Source organism: Polypterus senegalus, chromosome 2 (assembly GCF_016835505.1).
Source record: "Polypterus senegalus isolate Bchr_013 chromosome 2, ASM1683550v1, whole genome shotgun sequence".
NCBI classification, from domain to species: Eukaryota; Metazoa; Chordata; class Cladistia; order Polypteriformes; family Polypteridae; genus Polypterus; species Polypterus senegalus.
In genome coordinates this window covers 201,703,069-201,722,149 of record NC_053155.1, presented here as the reverse complement: position 1 = coordinate 201,722,149, position 19,081 = coordinate 201,703,069, and the positions used below count along the sequence as shown (strand labels likewise).

General features: G+C 38.0%; 1 protein-coding gene across 1 annotated transcript in view; it reads right to left on the bottom strand.

The window, feature by feature from the left end:
• Positions 1 to 19,081, bottom strand: part of LOC120524451 (cilia- and flagella-associated protein 47-like) — a 644,864-nt gene that overhangs the window by 404,201 nt on the left and 221,582 nt on the right. The window contains exons 39-41 of the mRNA XM_039746304.1: positions 15,396 to 15,512; positions 9,661 to 9,795; positions 6,727 to 6,839 (exon numbers count right to left, since the gene is read on the bottom strand). Coding sequence (XP_039602238.1) covers positions 6,727 to 6,839; positions 9,661 to 9,795; positions 15,396 to 15,512 — 365 coding nt within the window. The remainder of the gene's footprint in view (positions 1 to 6,726; positions 6,840 to 9,660; positions 9,796 to 15,395; positions 15,513 to 19,081) is intronic.

The window sequence follows — 19,081 nt, the reverse complement described above, 5'->3', positions numbered from 1 at the left end:
TCTCTGACAAAAACGGCCAACTCTGTGGGCAGATCAAGTCCATCCAATCGACCAGCAAAGTTATTTTTCAACATCGCAATGAAATCTGTCATCACATTCATGATTTGTGCGGGGGGTAAGATGCCTTTGCGGAGTGTCGGAAAATGCAGCATTCGGCCTGTGCTCAAATCATTTGCGAAAAGGTCCAGTTTAACTTGGAATGCGCGCAAGGTCGCTGCCTTGTAGTCCCAAATTGAGATCGTTCAGGTGTTTGTATATGTCGCTCAGAAAGCAGCATCTGCCATGAAGTTGTCGTCCAGTATGCGAATCAAGTGCGTTTCTGCCTTTTTGCTTGCTGCCGCGTAGGAAAATTATGATCTCTTCTCTGAGACCGCAGAAACGCTCCAGTGCTTTGCCTTTGGACAGCCATCTCACATCATTGTGCAAAAGAAGGTCGTGGTGGTCAGCAGACATTTCTGACAGCAGCATGCGGAATAAGCGGTGTTGGAGGCTTAATGTGGAGCGAATAAAATTAAATATAGCCATAACGCTGTCCATTGTTGTTTTGAGCGCCCCGCTTAGTTTTGCGCACAACACCGCCTGATGCACAATGCAGTGTAAGGAGATCAACTAAGGTGCAACAGCGGACCAACGTACTGCCAAACCATTCACTTTCCCTGTCATGGACGGAGCCCCATCTGTCACAAGCATGCACACACGTTTCATATCCAGACCACTGTCTTTAAAAAAGGCGGAAATTTTCCCAAAGACTATATCGCACGCCAGTTGTGTGTCCTTCTAACGGCAGTAGGCCGAGCAACTCCTCTCGGAAGCATTTGCCATCAAAAAAACGGACATATATGCACAACTGAGCAGTATCAGTTTTATCTGTGGACTCATCTACTGCTATAGACATAGTATCAGCTTTCATCAGGTCTCCTAACAACGTTTCATACACATCTGCAGCAAGAATTTCAACCCTACGAATGTTTGAAGTATCTGACAGGGGTACGTTTTTTATAGCAGATACCACGCTCATTTTAATTTTATCGTCATTTATCACCTCATGCATGACAGCCAGCATACAGTCCTTCACGGTTTCAGAGTCTGTGAATGGCCTTTTCTTTTTTGCCAGTATCCAGGAAACACGAAGGGATGCTGCAGTTAGGGTTACCACTTTTAATGCAAAAAAATAAGGGACGCATACTGCAGCGGGGGCCACATCCCTTGGGGGCCAAGCGCAATTTCATTCTCAAATACGGGATGATTCCGTATTTTAAAGGACGGGTGGCAACCCTAGCTGCAGTAGCTCTCTCTTGGGCTGTGAATGACCGCACCATGGTAGTACTGCTCCGGTTGTAAGATGCAATCAAACTCTGCACTTTTGCAGCCCTCTCTTGAGATCCCTCTGTAAAATTGGTGCGAAAAGTGTGGTGTTTCTCAACATGATGCCTCCGCACATTGTAATCTTTAAATACTCCAACGCAGTCATTACAAATTAAACACATCGGTTTGGCGTTTGGATGTGGCGGTAAAATAAACAAGTATTTGTCAGTCCAGGCAGGGTTAAACTTACGGTTTTCATTGGCAATTTTACGTTTCAGTGTTGAGAAAGACATATTGATAGTAATCTAAGCTACTACCGGCACGCACTGCATTGTTTGCGTGTTGCAGGCTACGTAATTTACGTAGGAATGCGCGTTTTTGGCGGGACCATAGACATAATAAATACTTTATATTTATATTAATATACTATATATTTATATTAATATAATATATATATAAAATTATATTATATTATCTATACTAATAAAAGGCAAAGCCCTCACTCACTCACTCACTGACTCACTGACTCCCTCACTCACTGACTCATCACTAATTCTCCAACTTCCCGTGTGGGTGGAAGGCTGAAATTTGGCAGGTTCATTCCTTACAGCTTCCTTACAAAAGTTGGGCAGGTTTTATATCGAAATTCTACGCGTAATGGTCATAACTGGAAGCTGTTTTTCCATTTACTGTAATGGAGATGAGCTTGAACGCCGGGGCGGAGTTTCGTGTGACATCATCACGCCTCCCACGTAATCACGCAGTACATAGAAAACCAGGAAGACCTCAAAAGCGCTGAAGAAAACATGCATTATATAATTGAGAAGGCAGCTAAACAATAAGAAGCGAGCGAAAGTGACATATACAACCATATTCATGAGTTCTGCTACTGAAACAAAGCACGATGTAAACCTACACTTTAAATTAAGTTCATAGACAGGCTGCGCTGGCGCTTGTAATTTAGTGCCTGCCCATATAAGGCCGTCCGTCAGCGGCAATCCAATAGCAAACTCCACTAAATATTCACGGGTGAAGGACTGTGCTTATGGAGAGGAAGATGAGATGGTCAGGGTGGTGTTTGACACAAACTCAGCTAAACTGCGAGAGAAAGTTTTAAGTGCCAGGACTAAGGTAACATTAAATACAGCCATGGACATAGCACGAGATGGCACCAGCACAGCTGGGAACCTTCGATGCATGTACACCGAGCGGCTCACGGAACTGACGCAGTGCACAGATAAAAGGCAACAGTTCCAAAGAGCTGAACAAAACCGAATTACACAATTGAAAAGGCAGCAAAAATATGAAGCGCCTGATAAGCATATTCATAAATCCAGCTACTGCGGAAACAAAGCACACGGTGGAAAAAGTCAATGTCCCGCTAAAGGAAGACAGTGTAAAAAAACCGTGCATGCAGTGTGTCAGGTCTCAGATAAAGAAGAAGACGAGCTGTTTATTGATGCAGTAAGAAACGAATCGATGAAAGAAACCTGTCATCTTTACAACGATTGACAAACACGGAATGTAACTTGAACACAACACATCCTACAAATACGAACCTGATTGAAAGAAATAATGATAATCAAATCCTTGATGACAGCAACACTCAGTAACACTCACAAAACAAATACTGTATATTGACAGTCATGTTACGTTATTTTTAAAATGTTCCCTTTTCTTTTCTAGCTTTTTAACACACTACTTCTCGCATGATACGCTGGTATATATATATGTATATATATATTCCGATCTACATACTCGAATAATGGATACTTTATTCGCCATCAATGATTGTTTTGGTAAAGCCATACTCAGTGTATTCATTAGATGAACGGTAAAAAGTAAGAGGAGGGAGGATGCAGGCTGTAGTGTGCGCCAACTCTATCTGAATTGCGCGATCACATTTCAAAAATATATCTTTTCAAGTTCTATTTAGTCCATATGTGTCAAACTCAAGGGCCACGGGCCACATCCGCCCGGCGTAATTATATCCGCCCGCGAGATCATTTTATATACTGTATTATTGTTATTAAAGCCCGGTATATGAAGCGCTGGTAACACAATAAACTACAGATCCCATAATGCAGCGCTTCAGCTGCCTTGCCAACACTTACGCGTTAATCAAGTCTAGCTTATGATGCTGCAAGTTATTGCGGCTAGCTCACGCGATGCTGAGAGAAAAGTTGATTCTGAAAATAGAGCCTTTAAAACCGATGGGAGGCTGAGTATATGTTTACTGAACCCGTGTGTCTCATTTGTGGAGCTAATGTGGCTGTAATTACAGAATTTAATCTAAGACGGCACTATGAGACAAAACATCAGGGTAACCTGAATGCAATGCAGAAGATACAGAAAGCAGAATAATTAAATAAGAATCTGACACTTCAGCGGACGTTTTACCGTGCACAATCACAAAGTGATTTCAAGTGAAGCTGCTTTTATGGGAGACACAAATGCACCAGTGCAACTTTCCCCACTTTCCCTGTTGCCAAGTAATGTTAAACCAAGTCGTCACTATGGTGTTCCCAACACGCACTTTGCTGATAAACTGAGCGCACTGAGTTTGCACGGCGCTTTGGTGACTTTGAAGAACAAAAAGTCCGTCTACATGCGCTCGAACCTTGTGCATGTTTGGTAGCACATATCTGTGTGAGAAGCTCTTCTCAGTGATAAAGACTAACAAAACAGCACACAGGAGTCGCCTCACTGATGAGCACCTGCAATCCATCCTGAGAATCTCCACAACACAGAACCTCACACCAAACATAAACGAACTTGTTGCCAAAAAGATGCCAGGCGTCCAGCTCTAAAATGACATATGAGCAAAGACAACTGAATGATTTGATTTGTTATTGCTGAAAGGAACACATTTTATTTATATTTCCAGGTTTTGTTATGCAGCATGTTCATATTTGAATTTGTATAATTTTGACAGGATATATTTTTATGGAGAGCAAAATCTTTTGGGATATTTAAAATCTAAGTTTATTTTTTATATAAAATTACATAAGAGTAAAGAAATTTGAATGTTTGTTCTTTTAATGTTTACTTTATTTCTAACTTGTATAATTTAGACAGGATATATTTTTATGGAGAGCAAAATATTATAAGTTGTTTAAGGTTTGAGTTGATTTATTCAGGAATAATATTCCTGTCTGTTTTTACCATTCCTACCAAAGATATTTCTGTCGACTAAATAAAAATTCCTTCCATTTAAAATTTAAATAGAACTTGAACAAATACGATAGTTCATAATATCCACGCAGACTTGCACGTAAGAGCGGGAGTTATCCATTTTAACAAGCAGCGTATTGCACTGATACGAAATAGCTGTGTGTGTATATATGTAGATATGTATGTATATGTATATATAATGTTTATATATGTGTGTGTGTATGTATATATATATATGTATTTGTGTGTATATATGTGTGTGTATGTATGTATGTATGTGTGTATGTATATGTATGTGTATATATGTAGATATATATGTATGTATATATGTGTATAAGTATAGATATGTATATATATATGTTTATGTGTGTGTGTGTAAATATATATATATATATGACAACAACACTCATCACTCACAACAGTACGTACGTACATACATACATACATACATACATACACACATATATATAATTTGTGTGTGTGTATATATGATGTAGATAGGTATGTATATATATATGTGTATATGTAGATATGTATATAGATGTAGATATGAAGATATGTATGTGTATATATATGTGTATATATATATATATGTATGTATGTGTATGTGTGTGTGTGTGTGTGTGTGTGTGTGTATATGACAGCAGCAATCCAAGCTGTGAGAAAACAGTAAAAAGGAGGCGTGTCAGACGTTGTGGTACATTTTCTGATGCAGCTAGACGAAAATAACTTTGTGACGCTGCCGCCAAATACACAAAACAATTACATTGACAATCATGTTACGTTATTTTCAAAATGTTTCCTTTTCTTTTTCATTGCTTCTTTAACACACTACTTCTCCGCTGTGAAGCGCGGGTATTTTGCTAGTAATATATATTATATTATAACAATTTATGAATAATATATTTTAATTTATTATCTATGGGCGGAACCACGGGCTGGGCCACTCGGAGGTTGATTCTGGGCCGCATGTGGCCCGCGGGCCGCCAATTGAATAGCCCTGGCTTAAGCCCTTCACCTATGAATCTGCATGTGAGTTGATGGCTGCCGCTGAATTGTTCGGTTGTCGCTTTCAAGTGTACCGAAATGGTCAAATATTTTACACCTTTCGACAACCGCCAATGCCTCTTAAACATCTTAGATTCACAGGTGACGATTTCAGTAGTGGACACTTGATGTTTATGAATGTTTAAACTCTCAAAAGCTGTATGTGAAGTTATCGATGAAACCGGTTGTATACTTACAACGCTTGACAGATTCTGAATGTCTCTTCAAGACAAGTCCTACAAATATGGTCGTAATTGAAACAAACCATGAAACTCAAACCGATTATGACAGCAGCAATCCAAGCTGTGAGATTTGAAACAAGATTACTGTTCACATGGCCAACTGTACGTTGCATGCTCAAGAGTAAGCTCAGCGCACAGCTTGGTCATATTACAACCAGAGGGACGAACTCACAATGTGGTATACAAAGAGATCCTTAACAAATAATTATTGGTATATTTTCCCTCAGTTTAAAAAGGTTTAATTTTCTTCTTAATAAAAATTTTAAGGCAGTACTTTGCCGCTGCGAAGCGCAGTTATTTTGCTAGTATTATATAAATGAAGACTATGGCTGAAAATTACTGGAGAGGTCATACATTGAGAAACTGTCTTTAGACTATAAATTATGATTGAACCTGAACTTATACCAATTTAAAGATAGTTTATGTTAGTATTTCACAAGAAAAATAATTTATTGTTTTTTATTTTATTTTTGTTTGTATTTTTACTTTTTAGTTGTATTTTCTTGATTAAATGAGCAACATTCCCAGGCACTTTGTAAGTACAGAGGTAGATTACATTTTGTTGTTTATAATACAGGCAATGTCAGTAATTCTATTAGCAAGTCAAGAGGCAGGGATTAAGCTAAATTCACTGCACTTTCTGCAGCCCTACTTAACACAGGCTATAAACCAAACTCTTTAGTAGGGTGACAGGAACCACTTCTATTGTGCTTGCTCCTGATTTGTCTTGTTTTATACTTAATGTATTTATTTCACATTCCACAATTCAAGTCAACCATAATGTATTCATTATAAGTATATGTGCTATAGGACCCAATTACAAAATCAGCAGTTACATTTGAACAAAATAGCAAATGAAAACCAGTTTATGTTTATTAGAATCTAAGTAATGTAATTTTTTTAGTAATGATCATGAAAAGTGCTCTGGATAGAAAAAAGCTTCTGTAAGAGTGCTTACCTTGGTGCAATTGTCACAGTGTTTCCTTTCACTATAACAAAATCTTCAGACTCCTTTCCAATAATTGTTGCTGTATACACCAAAGCCTTCGAACTTGTGTTTTTCAGCAATACCTGTTAGGTTAAAAAAAGATAGATCTTCAGCTGTTATTACTTGAACATAAAATAATGCAAATGAGTAAATAACTATGTGCTTGAGGAATAAAATATTTTCAGAAAATGTTGCAACTTTATTAATTAATTTTCTGAACCTGCTTATGCCAAAATTTGGGTAGTCAAAATATATACGGGGTAGAAACATCCTTGGACAGTGTGCCATTCCAGCACAGATCATACCAGTTAATACAAGTTGTTAACATGGCATGCATTTTTCTGGGATGTAGGAGTAAACGAAATCCAGGGAAAAGCCACTTAGACATGGAGAGAATGTATAGAGTCCATACCGACAATGAAAATGCTGGAATATTAATTAATTTTACTGGAGATAAGAGACAGCAGAGCCAATCACTGCACCCTCATCCGACATATTTTCTTTTGCTGAATATGAATGATTCTGCTCAAATTCAATTGACAGTTCTTTACCTATTATTGTTCTGTAAATAGTGCGGGGTTTGAAGCACATGTTTAATTTTCTGTAAAATGTATAATTATCAGATAATATATAAATGCCCAAAGAAACAAAAATATATAATTTTGATACAAAGCCTCAAAACAGAAAAATGATTTCTTAAATTTCTGAACTACAAAAATACTATAAATTTTGCCAAGTTCCCAGGCTCAAGTCTTGCTTCGGTCACATTTTGCATGATATTTGCAGTTTATTCTTAAGCTGATACTGTTATTCTCTGGGTGTTCCGGTTTTCTTCCAACTCCAAAATGGCACACAAATGGAGAACTCTAAATAGACGTGGTGTGTTTGTGCGTGTGCATGCATGTACATGTATAATCTGAAAGCAACTGGCACCCCATTGACTGTGTTTTCCAGCCTTCAGTTGCTAGAAAGTAATGGACCATTATTATTTCTAAAATGTGCTTGGCTGTATCAGGCAATTCTTACTTTGTGATTACCATAAATGCACTCAGAAAACAAGAAAACTGGTGAGAATATTTAATCAATTGCTTAACATAAAAACTATGATCTGCTCATAAATGATGAAAAATACTTAGGAGTGAAATCAGGAGAGGGAAAAGTGCATTGAGCATTTACAAGTGCTGAATTACAAGACACAGTGGAACTAATGTCAGTTCCAAACAACTCCAGTTGTGCTCAAATGCAAATTCTAAATTGAATGTGAATGAGAGAAATGTCTTGTACAAGATTATTTTAAGTATACTTTTTAAGTCTAATTCATTTCCTAAATTCACAAACATACAGTAAGCACATTTCATTTACACTAATGCTTTATGCTTGCCCTTCTGCCAAATTTCTTGTCTGGTTGTCTGGTTACTCCTAAATACAAAATGCTATAAATTAAACAATTGTATTGCTATTATGTCACATTTGTTAGGTGTAATTGCTAAATTGCCATATGCAGCAAACTATAACCTGACAGTGGTATTTTAACAGGCTCTCAAGATAATAGTCAGTTTATGGTTACTTGAGAAGACTGTATGAATTGTAGTTTTATAGTCTCTTATACAATCTATAATGGTATCTGGTTCTTTCTCTAATTAGTTTCTAAACTGGGGCTGCAGAGTGGTACACTGGATAGCACTATTGTTCTTTTGCTGTTGTATCTGGGTAGTGTCTAAAATCTTACTGTTCTTGCGTGGGTTTCTGCTGTTTTCCTTCACATTCCAATGATGTGCTGACTAGCTTGATTATGAATTTGCATTTATTGCTCTAATCAGTTTGTTAACTGGGGCTGCACCGTGGTACATTTGTTAAGCATTGGTGCTTTGCAGCTTAGAAGTATGGTTTCAAGTTCTCAGGACTGTGTGCAGATTCTCCCTGTTCATCTGAGGGTTTTCTTCCAGCACTCCAGTGTCCTTCCACATCCCAAACTTGTTCAGGTTAAGTTGACTATGAGTGTAAGTTCATATCTGAATACAGCCTTCAGTGGTCTGGTGTCTTGTCCAAGGTGGGATCTTACCTTGCATCCGAGTTTGCAAATAGACTCTTGCACCCTATTATCCAGTGACATCAGTACTTTTGGAAAAGAAAGTGAATTAATGATTTTCTTAACAGAAACTGATTCCCATCTTTGCTCCCTTTTTTAATTAGAGAATCTGTTTTCTCTAACGCTCTGGTCATAAATACTAATTACTTAAGAAACATGGTAGAAGTGTTTAGGAATATCTCCCTTTAAACATTTCCCTACCGTTTTGTGTTTTATTTTTTAACTTCATGATAAGCATACACAATGCTAATGACAAATAACTGGTGAGTCATCCAAAAGTGTTAAGTTCAGGTAAAAGAGAAGAAAAATGAAGTAAGACAAACTTCTTTCTTTGATGAATAACCTTAATAGACTTAATGCTTCAATATATCTGACTTACCACTTCATACTAGGTTATCTGATTTCATAGCTCCCCAGATGGTTTGAGGATGGAGTTGAACTTGAATTTGTTGCACAGCATAGTGTTAGCTATTGTTTGTTCAGTTATTGTAAAGTAATTTTATAAAGCTATAAATCTAATAAATACATTTTTTAAAACAGGTGAATTTCTGTTTCTGAGAAAAAAGTACAACTATGCATTCCTAACTTCTGGGCTGGTAACAAAAGTAGGCCATTTTATTAGACGGTCAGTTTAATTAAAAGGAAGATAATAAACAGATTGGAAACTATTAACTACACGAGAACCTGAAAGCAACTTCTACCTAAGATATTGTAATTATATACCACCTTAATGCTCTTCTTTATTCCCTAGATTGTTCAGGTGCTTATTTATGCATTTAAAATTTATATAAACATCTGATGTTAAAGTAACGTACCTGTCTGATAGATGAACAATGCAAACCTACAGAAAACTCAATTGTCTTCTTTGGAACATACTGGGGCAGTTTTTCATACAAATAAACACACAGCATAATCATCATTATAGGGTTTGGATCTGAAATGTCTGTTGCCTGTAAAATTGTGAAACAAAATAAAAAGATTACGAAAATAAAAAGACCAATAAATGTACTAAAACAGGGCAGCATTAAACACTAGCAATGACTACAATCTTGTGTTATATTCTTATTTATAGAACAAGTATTTATAGTAAGATCAGTCTGATCATGACTCAGGCGCCGACGCGAGTGGCAGCCTTTCCAGCAGCTCTGTGTATGACATCTTTAAAGTCTTTATCTTTCTACCTTTTTCTCTATTTTTCTTTATTTCACTGTTAACTCCTACCACTTTCTTTTATGTGGACTCGTTCCCTGGACACTACTTGGAGATGGATTTTTACACACCGAGACTCGTCTATTCAAGTAGTCAACTTCAAGCGCTGAGAACAAATGCCCATGCCAGTGTGGTTCCCTATTTACCTGACGAGGTAAGAAGGCGGTATCGGGGCAGCAGAGCCGGTGCTGAGATAAAAGCCATGCGTCTAGCAAGAAAGTGATGCTACAAAACTTCGGTGCATTCTGTGATCCTGGGAAATGTGTACTCACTACCAAGTAAGATTGACAAACTGGCTGCACTTGTGAAAAATGTCAGGATCTACAGAGAATGAAGTTTGCTGTGTTTTAGTGAAACGTGGCTAACAACTAACATCTCAGATTCTAACATGCAGCTACCCGGGTTTAGCACAGTTAGAGCGGACAAAGATGCAAGTACCTGCAGGAAGCAGAAAGGAGGAGGTCTCGCACTCTATGTCAATACAAGATGGTGTAACTCTGAATATGTAAACATTAAAATCTCCACTTGCTGCAGGGACAGCGAACTGTTGGCCATAAGTTTGCGTCCCTATTACTTGCCCAGAGAATTTCGACACGTGATTGTTGTTATTGTTTACATCCCCCCTCGAGCGAACACTGAGATAGCGAGTGACGTCATCCATTCCGCAGTTGCTAAATTACAAATGCAGCAACCTGAGGCACTTGTGCTAATCGCTGGAGACCATGTAACAATGGACAAAACATTACCTGCCTTCTCCCAGTATGTGGATTGTAACACCCGTGGAAATAGAACTATTAACCTACTGTATGCAAATGTCAAAGAAGCATACAGTGCCACCCTGCCGCCTGCGCTTGGGAAAGCAGATCATAACCTGGCTCTGCTTCAGCCTCACTATAAACCAAGAGTGAGGGAGCTACCTACAACCACACGCTCATGCAGGAAGTGGTCCCCTGAGGCACAGCAGGCTCTGAGAGACTGCTTTGGAACTACGGACTGGGAAATCCTACAGGGGTCACATAGTGAGAACATTGACGAGGTTGTTGACTCCACTACTGATTACATCAACTTCTGTATGGACATTGTAGTTCCAGTAAGAACAGTACGCTGCTATGCTAACAACAAGCCATGGACTACAAGTGACATCAAGGGCCTTTTGAACCAGAAGAAAAGGGCTGATCAGCATGAGCTCAAGCACTTGCACAAGGAACTCCGAGTCCAGCTCAGGGCGGCGAAGGAGCAGTACAGGAGAAAGCTGGAGCAGAAGTTGCAGAATAACAGCATAAAGGAAGTGTGGGATGGGATGAAGATCATCAATGGCTGCAGCTCGAAGCGGAGTGCCACCATTGAGAGAGACGTGGAGAGAGCAAACAAGATGAACAACTTCTTTAACAGGTTTGACCACCCTAACCCACGTTCACCTCGGAGTACTGCATCCTCCAACCATCCTTCTGCTGACACCAGCATAGGAGAGACATCACCACCCACAATTACAGCAGCGCAGGTGAGCAGAGGGCTGAGGAGACTTCGTGCCAGCAAAGCAGCGGGTCCAGATGGAGTATCGCCACGACTGCTGAAGGCCTGTGCGCTGGAGCCCTCTACAGCACATCTTCAACCTGAGCCTGGAACAGGGGAGAGTCCCGAGGCTTTGGAAAACATCTTGTATCACCCCAGTCCCAAAGGTATCACGTCCTATTGAACTGAATGACTTTCGGCCTGTCGCTCTGACGTCACATGTGATGAAGACCATGGAGAGGCTGCTGCTTCACCACCTGAGGCCAGAGGTCCGCCTCACCCTCGACCCTCTGCAGTTCGCATACAAGGAGAAGGTGTGAGCGGAGAATGCCATTATCTATATACTACACCGATCCCTCTCCCACTTGGACAGAGGCAGTGGTGCAGTAAGAATTATGTTTTTGGACTTCTCTAGGGCCTTCAACACCATCCAACCTCTGCTCCTTAGTGACAAGCTGACAGAGATGGGAGTAGATTCATACCTGGTGGCATGGATCGTGGACTACCTTACAGACAGACCTCAGTATGTGCGTCTCGGGAACTGCAGGTCTCACATTGTGGTCAGCAACACAGGAGTGCCGCAGGGGACTGTACTTTCTCTGGTCCTTTTCAGTCTATATACATCAGACTTCCAATACAACTTGGAATCCTGCCCCTTGCAAAAGTTCGCTGACGACACTGCTATCGTGGGCTGCATCAGGAAGGGGCAGGAGGAGGAGTATAGGAAGCTAATCAAAGACTTTGTTAAATGGTGCGACTCAAACCACATACACCTGAACACCAGCAAGACCAAGGAACTGGTGGTGGATTTTAGGAGGCCCAGGCCCCTCATGGACCCTGTGATCATCAGAGGAGACTGTGTGCAGAGGGTACAGACCTATAAATATCTGGGAGTGCAGCTGGATGATAAATTGGACTGGACTGCCAATACTGATGCTCTGTGTAAGAAAGGTCAGAGCCGACTATACTTCCTTAGAAGGCTGGTGTCCTTTAACATCTGCAATAAGATACTGCAGATGTTCTACCAGACGGTTGTGGCGAGCGCACTCTTCTACGCGGTGGTGTGCTGGGGAGGCAGCACAAAAAAGAAGGACACCTCACACCTAGACAAACTTATGAGGAAGGCAGGCTCTATTGTAGGAATGAATCTGGACAGTTCAACATCTGTGGCAGAGTGACAGGCATTAAGCAAACTCCTGTCAATCATGGAGAATCCACTGCATCCACTGAACAGTGTCATCTCCAGGCAGAGGAGCAGCTTCAGTAACAGACTGTTGTCACTATCCTGCTCCACTGACAGACTGAGGAGATCGTTCCTCCCCCACACTATGCGACTCTTCAGTTCCACCCGGGGGGGATAAACGTTAACATTATTCAAAGTTATTGTCTGTTTTTATCTGAATTTTTATTACTCTTTATTTTAATATTGTTTTTTGTATCAGTATGCTGCTGTTGGAGTATGTGAATTTCCCCTTGGGGATTAATAAAGTATCTATCTATCTATCTCTGTCTATCTTATAGGAGCAGGTAGATCTTCAGTCTAACCAACTGAGCTTCAGGTGTTAAATGGAAATGTTTATTTATTTGGATTGTAAAATAGTCTAATATGAGTAGTAGAAAGGGTCTGACAGTTGAAGAAAAATATTCTTCAGAGGCAGAAGTGAACAGATAGTGAAACAGTAACTTACAAAGGCAACAGCAAATTATAATCATAAAAAACAAGTTCAGAGGCCAACAGCACAAGAAACAAAATAAGAGTAATAAATGGAAGTGCAAGATGCTGAAAACTGGAACTGAGAGACACTGTTTATTAGCTCTGATAAGCAGTTTGCTTAACAAAGCTATTAATTAATGAATTATTGTGTCCAATTAAAAGATGCCACTGAAAAAGTTTGAATAACTATTATAACAGTCAGGGTTTTAAAAAAGAGTAAGTAAAGAAAAGAGTTAAGCACAAGGAGCTAATTTGATACAAGCTAAATCTCAGCACATATTGTCCTACCACAATGAATCTTTTAAAGAAAACGTCTGATGTTTTTCAAGTCAAAGTTATTTCTTCACAATTATGTTATATATTAATAAAACTTGTGAAATAAAAGGAAGCATTGTTTATAAATTTTAAAATATACTATGCCCATTTATGCAGTTTAAAATGAGTTTCATGGGGCCCAAGTCCAAACGTGAAAACAAAAGCTTTAAAACTAACTTGTCTTCTGATTCTATTGTGGCTTTGGGTCTGCCAGACCTGTTCCTGTCAGAGTTTTCTCCATTTTCCAAGTTGCTTTTGATGGTGCAGGACAATGTACTTACTGACACCTTGGCTTTCTACACAGTTTCTCTAAAGGAAAGACATACACTTTGAACGGTTATAATAGTCTGTCTGTCTACCTTTGTTAATTGCCGTTTCCTCATCATTGTAATAGCAATATACAGTGCAATTCTGTCCAAAAAACTCTTCAAAGAGTGTAGCAATACAGTTTGTTCCAAAACTGCTTTTACACAGACAGAGGATTGTAAGTAATCCACAAAATCTGGGTACATGTAGGAATTGTTTGCTTCGGGTTTCAAGGTTTCATAAACTTCCATTGCTGCAGAGGAGTTCTAAATTAAATTAATTAAATTAATTAATTAAACCATTACTTGTTCCCTGAAAAGGACCTTTTTGTATAAGTCTGAAAATGACACTGTTTTTCAGTTATTGGTAACCTCATCTCTGGTGATTTTCTGCATACCTTTGTACCATTTCAGGTTATTCAGTATGCTTTGTTGTTTAAATTTCAACAAAAACTGAGAAAAAGAGGGAGTTCTAAAAAGTTTGACAAATAGTGTATGTTCCTTGGAACCCACTTTAAACCACAAGGAAACTTTTACTTTAAAATACAATTTCATGTGGCAAATCAATACATACATATATGTTTTATATATATAACAACAACAACAACATTTATTTATATAGCACATTTTCATACAAACAGTAGCTCAAAGTGCTTTACATAATAAAGAATAGAAAAATAAAAGACACAATAAGAAAACAAAATAAATCAATTATATATATATATAATCACACGCATAGGGGACAGCTGAAGGGCCCTAGTGACTGCAGTTCTACCACCACTCCAGGGGTTGGCACTGTGTCCTGATGCCTTGATAGATAAAACACCTCTAACATTCACTTCCAGTGTTCGTCCACCTCTTCCTATCAGGATAGCCCAAAAACCAAAAAAATCTTTGGACAATTCTGTTTTGAACTTGCATTTGCAGAGAAAACTTCACAGTAATCACATGTTTTTTAAAATTTTGCTGCAACCAGTTATACACGATGACCATTTTGGCAATCCAACCTTTTATCATTGTTCTCTATTTCTGTTACAACATCTAATACTTAATACATACTGTACATATTAATACATATGATTGTAAATGAATAACTCTGACTTGAAAAATCCTAATCACATCCTTTAAATGTAATTATTCAAAATGCACAATGGTAAATTCATTTATTGTTAAATGTGAGCAAAGTAGTGCTATCATACAACATAAGATATACAGAATTATAATAATTTTAAACTTTAAAGAATGACATAGTAAAGACTATAAAGTGGCCCATAAAATAGAGGCAAGGATAAAATATGTCCAAAGAAAAATACACCTTCTTAATTTTTAACTATCATAACAATCTGTAGTGCTTGTTAGTGATGATTTGTAACTGTGTGTCAGAATTCATACTACAATAAACAAAATTTCATCATGTGATTTTAAGAGTTTTCTTTGGAACACTTCCAATGATGGCTCATCCAATAAAAGCATTTTGAAGAAAAATAAAACATACCTGAACATCTATTTCAAGGTTGATGGCATGAAAAGCTTTTACTAGTAATAGAGCATTGTGTAAACACTGTTCTAAACTGGTAGGATTGGTATAAATGTTCACAAGGTGAGTTGAGATCTGTAATACAAAATAGTAAAATGCAGAAATTGCTTTTTAACTAATACAAGAATATAAACAAATGTATGCTTGAATATTGTAAGGTTGCAAAGGTACATTTCATTCAAAAACATGTAAAAGGACTATTGATTATTTAATTTTTAAAGACAAATAGGAGAAAATAAAAATGGTTAATCAAAAATGAAACTGTACAAAACCTATTTCGAAGTAGTGAGCAATAAAGACATAAAAAAAAGTCTTGGAACAATAAAGGCAATATCTGTGAATTATTTTGAAGATTAGTTAATGCTTTTTGAATGTCAGAATTTTATGTTATGTGTATTGTTAATTTGTCAGCAAACTTAAATAGCAAAATAATACAAAACACAGTAAAAAGCAACTTTCAAGTTTGTGTAAATATTTGAATTTTGGTGAGTGGATTCTTTTAAGTATAAGGTAAAATTTCTAGTAATGTCAACATTCAATTTTTTTATTTAATTCCTTTCCGATGTATCCTATAATACCTCAGTATTGTGCACTATATGTCTTTTTGACAGATGAAAATTATAAACTTCTTTTATTCCGTCTTTCTATACAGGTCTGGCATAACTACAGTACCATTCATCCATAATATCGACCATTTTTTGATTAAAAATACTTTAGTTGTCACTAAGAAACACAATGTTTTATTTCCCCAGACAATATCTTGAACTACATTTCTTAACCCTACTTTGACACATATATTTTATACTATATACACTGTTAAGACATTACTTGTTATTTATTTGCATTAATATATTCAGTCTTTGCAAACATATTGTAAGGCAATGCGTCACTTCTGAGAGCTTGCCATAGTCAATACTAGATTAGAGCTGACCTGCGTTTTGCAGGGAGCTCCAGGTAAAAGAAAGAAAACAGAGAGACAGAGGGTCATTTTGGTATGTTCTGCTGGTTCTACTTATGCTAGCAAGAAAATGCCTGGACAAGTAATTCCTGCATGAGTGCCAAGTATCCCTCAAAGAGTTTAGGAATCTGAGGAGATTAAATTTAACACTCGACTGCACTGGGACAAGTTTTCAGGTAAAACATTAATTACAAACTTTATGTATACTCATTATGTAATTATCAACTTCTAAAGATTTCTTTAAATCTTTAAATCTGAGTACAAACAGATTTCTTGAAAGAGACAGAAAAAACAAAGAAATTTAAAAATGGTTAATATAAATACATTGTAGAACCCAACAATACCCGTCCATTAATGAAGTGAATGATAAAGATACCTAGAAGGCTGTGATTAGAGGTAATGACCTTCCTACTGTCATCCCGAACAAAGAATCGCTACTGGATTTTTCAGGGAGTCTTGGACGGTTCATGACAAACACAATATTCAGATACAAGGTTTTGATAAAAGTAGCTGGTACAGAACAGCTTAGGGAATAAGGTGAACGGCTGAGTCTGCATTAGTGCCATCTCATCTAAGGTCATATATTCCACAAACACTTTGGTAAAGCTATGCACTGCTTAATGTTGGCACACAGCTTGATTATTGGCGTACAGTTGCTGGTTGCCCAAATGAGTAGTAAGTGTGTTCTGGACATCTCCTGCAGTGAAGTCTTTCCAGGATGATTTCAACTATCATTTTCTGAAAACCTTTTCACAAATCTGGCAAGAGATAGTACACATGGAATCTGTATCAATCTTATTCAAAACCTCAACAGGGGAGACAGTTTTCTAGTGCTATGTCTAGTCCACTCATGATGGCAATTTATCATCCATAGTGGTCACCAACTGTGACAGAAGATGTCAAGTTAAAGAAGAAAATCTTTTGCTCAATGTTAGTAGAATTTGCCTGTGAAAGGTATTAAGCCAACATAGCAGTAGAGGTGATGGAGAATGAATTTGATTTGGGTATAATGAAGTAGGTTCTGGAAATCACATATAAGAAGTAGAAAGAGAAACTAGATTGTCTCCAAAGCAGTTCTCGAAGAGAGTGGTAAAATGTTAACCGTTGATTGGGATATCATTGAGAGGTGATGGAAACAATTAGTTTAGGGCCTATTTCTATTTCATGAAAGATTGTAGTGGTTAAGAAAGCAATAGCAACACGGCACAGATGGATACATTGAAAATTCCAAAAGTCCAGGATGATTTAACAATGCTTTTGTTAATACGCCATTTCAATAGTATTCAGAAGCCATTATGTATAAAGTACAAGTCAAAGGAGGTTATGCTGAAGGTTTAAAACACACTGGTGAGTCCTCATCTGTACTGTGTGCAGTTTTAGTTTCCATGCTGCAAAAAGGGCACAGCAATACAAGAAAAGGTACAGAGAAGAGCCACTAGGCTAGGCCCTAAACTTACATTTTTCTGAGGTGTTTACAAGTGAACAAGTGGATAACCTGCCAGAGGTAAACGCAACTACTAAGGAGGTACTGAGGGATTTGGAAATTGTAGAGGGAGAAGTGCTGCTCAGATTAAATAAGATGAAATCAAACAAATGACCAGGCCCAGATAATATTTATCCTTGTGATTTTAAAGAGGCTAGTGAGTACATATATAAACCCTTGACACATATTTTTAGGAAGTCACTGTGCACTGGAGAGATTCCAAAGGACTGGAAAATGGCAAATATCATCCCATTATATAAAAAGGGTGACCGGGCAGATCCAAGCAACTATAGGCCAGTAAACTTACCATGCATCACAGGAAAATTAATGGAAGGAATTTTTAAGGATAATATTAAGCAACACATGGCAAGGACAGGAGTTATTCTGAAAAGTCAGCATGGGTTCAGAAGAGGAAGGTTGTGTTTTACTAACATGTTGGAATTCTATGAGGAGGCAACAAAAGGATACGATCAAAGTGGAGCTTATGATATTATTTATCTGGACTTTTAGAAAGCATTTGATAAGGTGCCTCATGAGAGGTTGGGCATCAAGTTAAAAGAAGTGGGAGTTCAGGGTGATGTTTTTAGATGGGTGCAGAATTGGCTCAAACACAGGAAGCAGAGGGTGATGGTGCGAGGAACCTCATCAGAACTGGCCGATGTTAAGAGTGGTGTTCCACAGGGGTCAGTGCTAGGGCCGCTGCTATTTTTAATATATATAAATGATTTAGATAGGAATATAAGTAACAAGCTGGTTAAGTTTGCAGATGATACCAAGATAGGTGGATAAGCAGATAATTTGGAATCCGCTATATCATTATAGAAGGACTTGGATAGCATACAGGCTTGGGCAGATTTGTGGCAAATGAAATTTAATGTCAGTAAATGTAAAGTATTACACATAGGAAGTAAAAATATTAGGTTTGAATACACAATGGGCGGTCGGAAAATCGAGAGTACACCTTATGAGAAGGATTTAGGAGTCATAGTGGACTCCAAGCTATCAACTTCCCAACAGTGTTCAGAAGCCATTAAGAAGGCTAACAGAATGTTAGGTTATATAGCATGATCTGTGGAGTACAAGTCCAAGAAGGTTATGCTCAACCTTTATAATGGACTGGTGAGGCCTCATCTTGAGTACTGTGTGCAGTTTTGGTCTCCAGGCTACATAAAGGACATAGCAGCACTAGAAAAGATCCAGAGA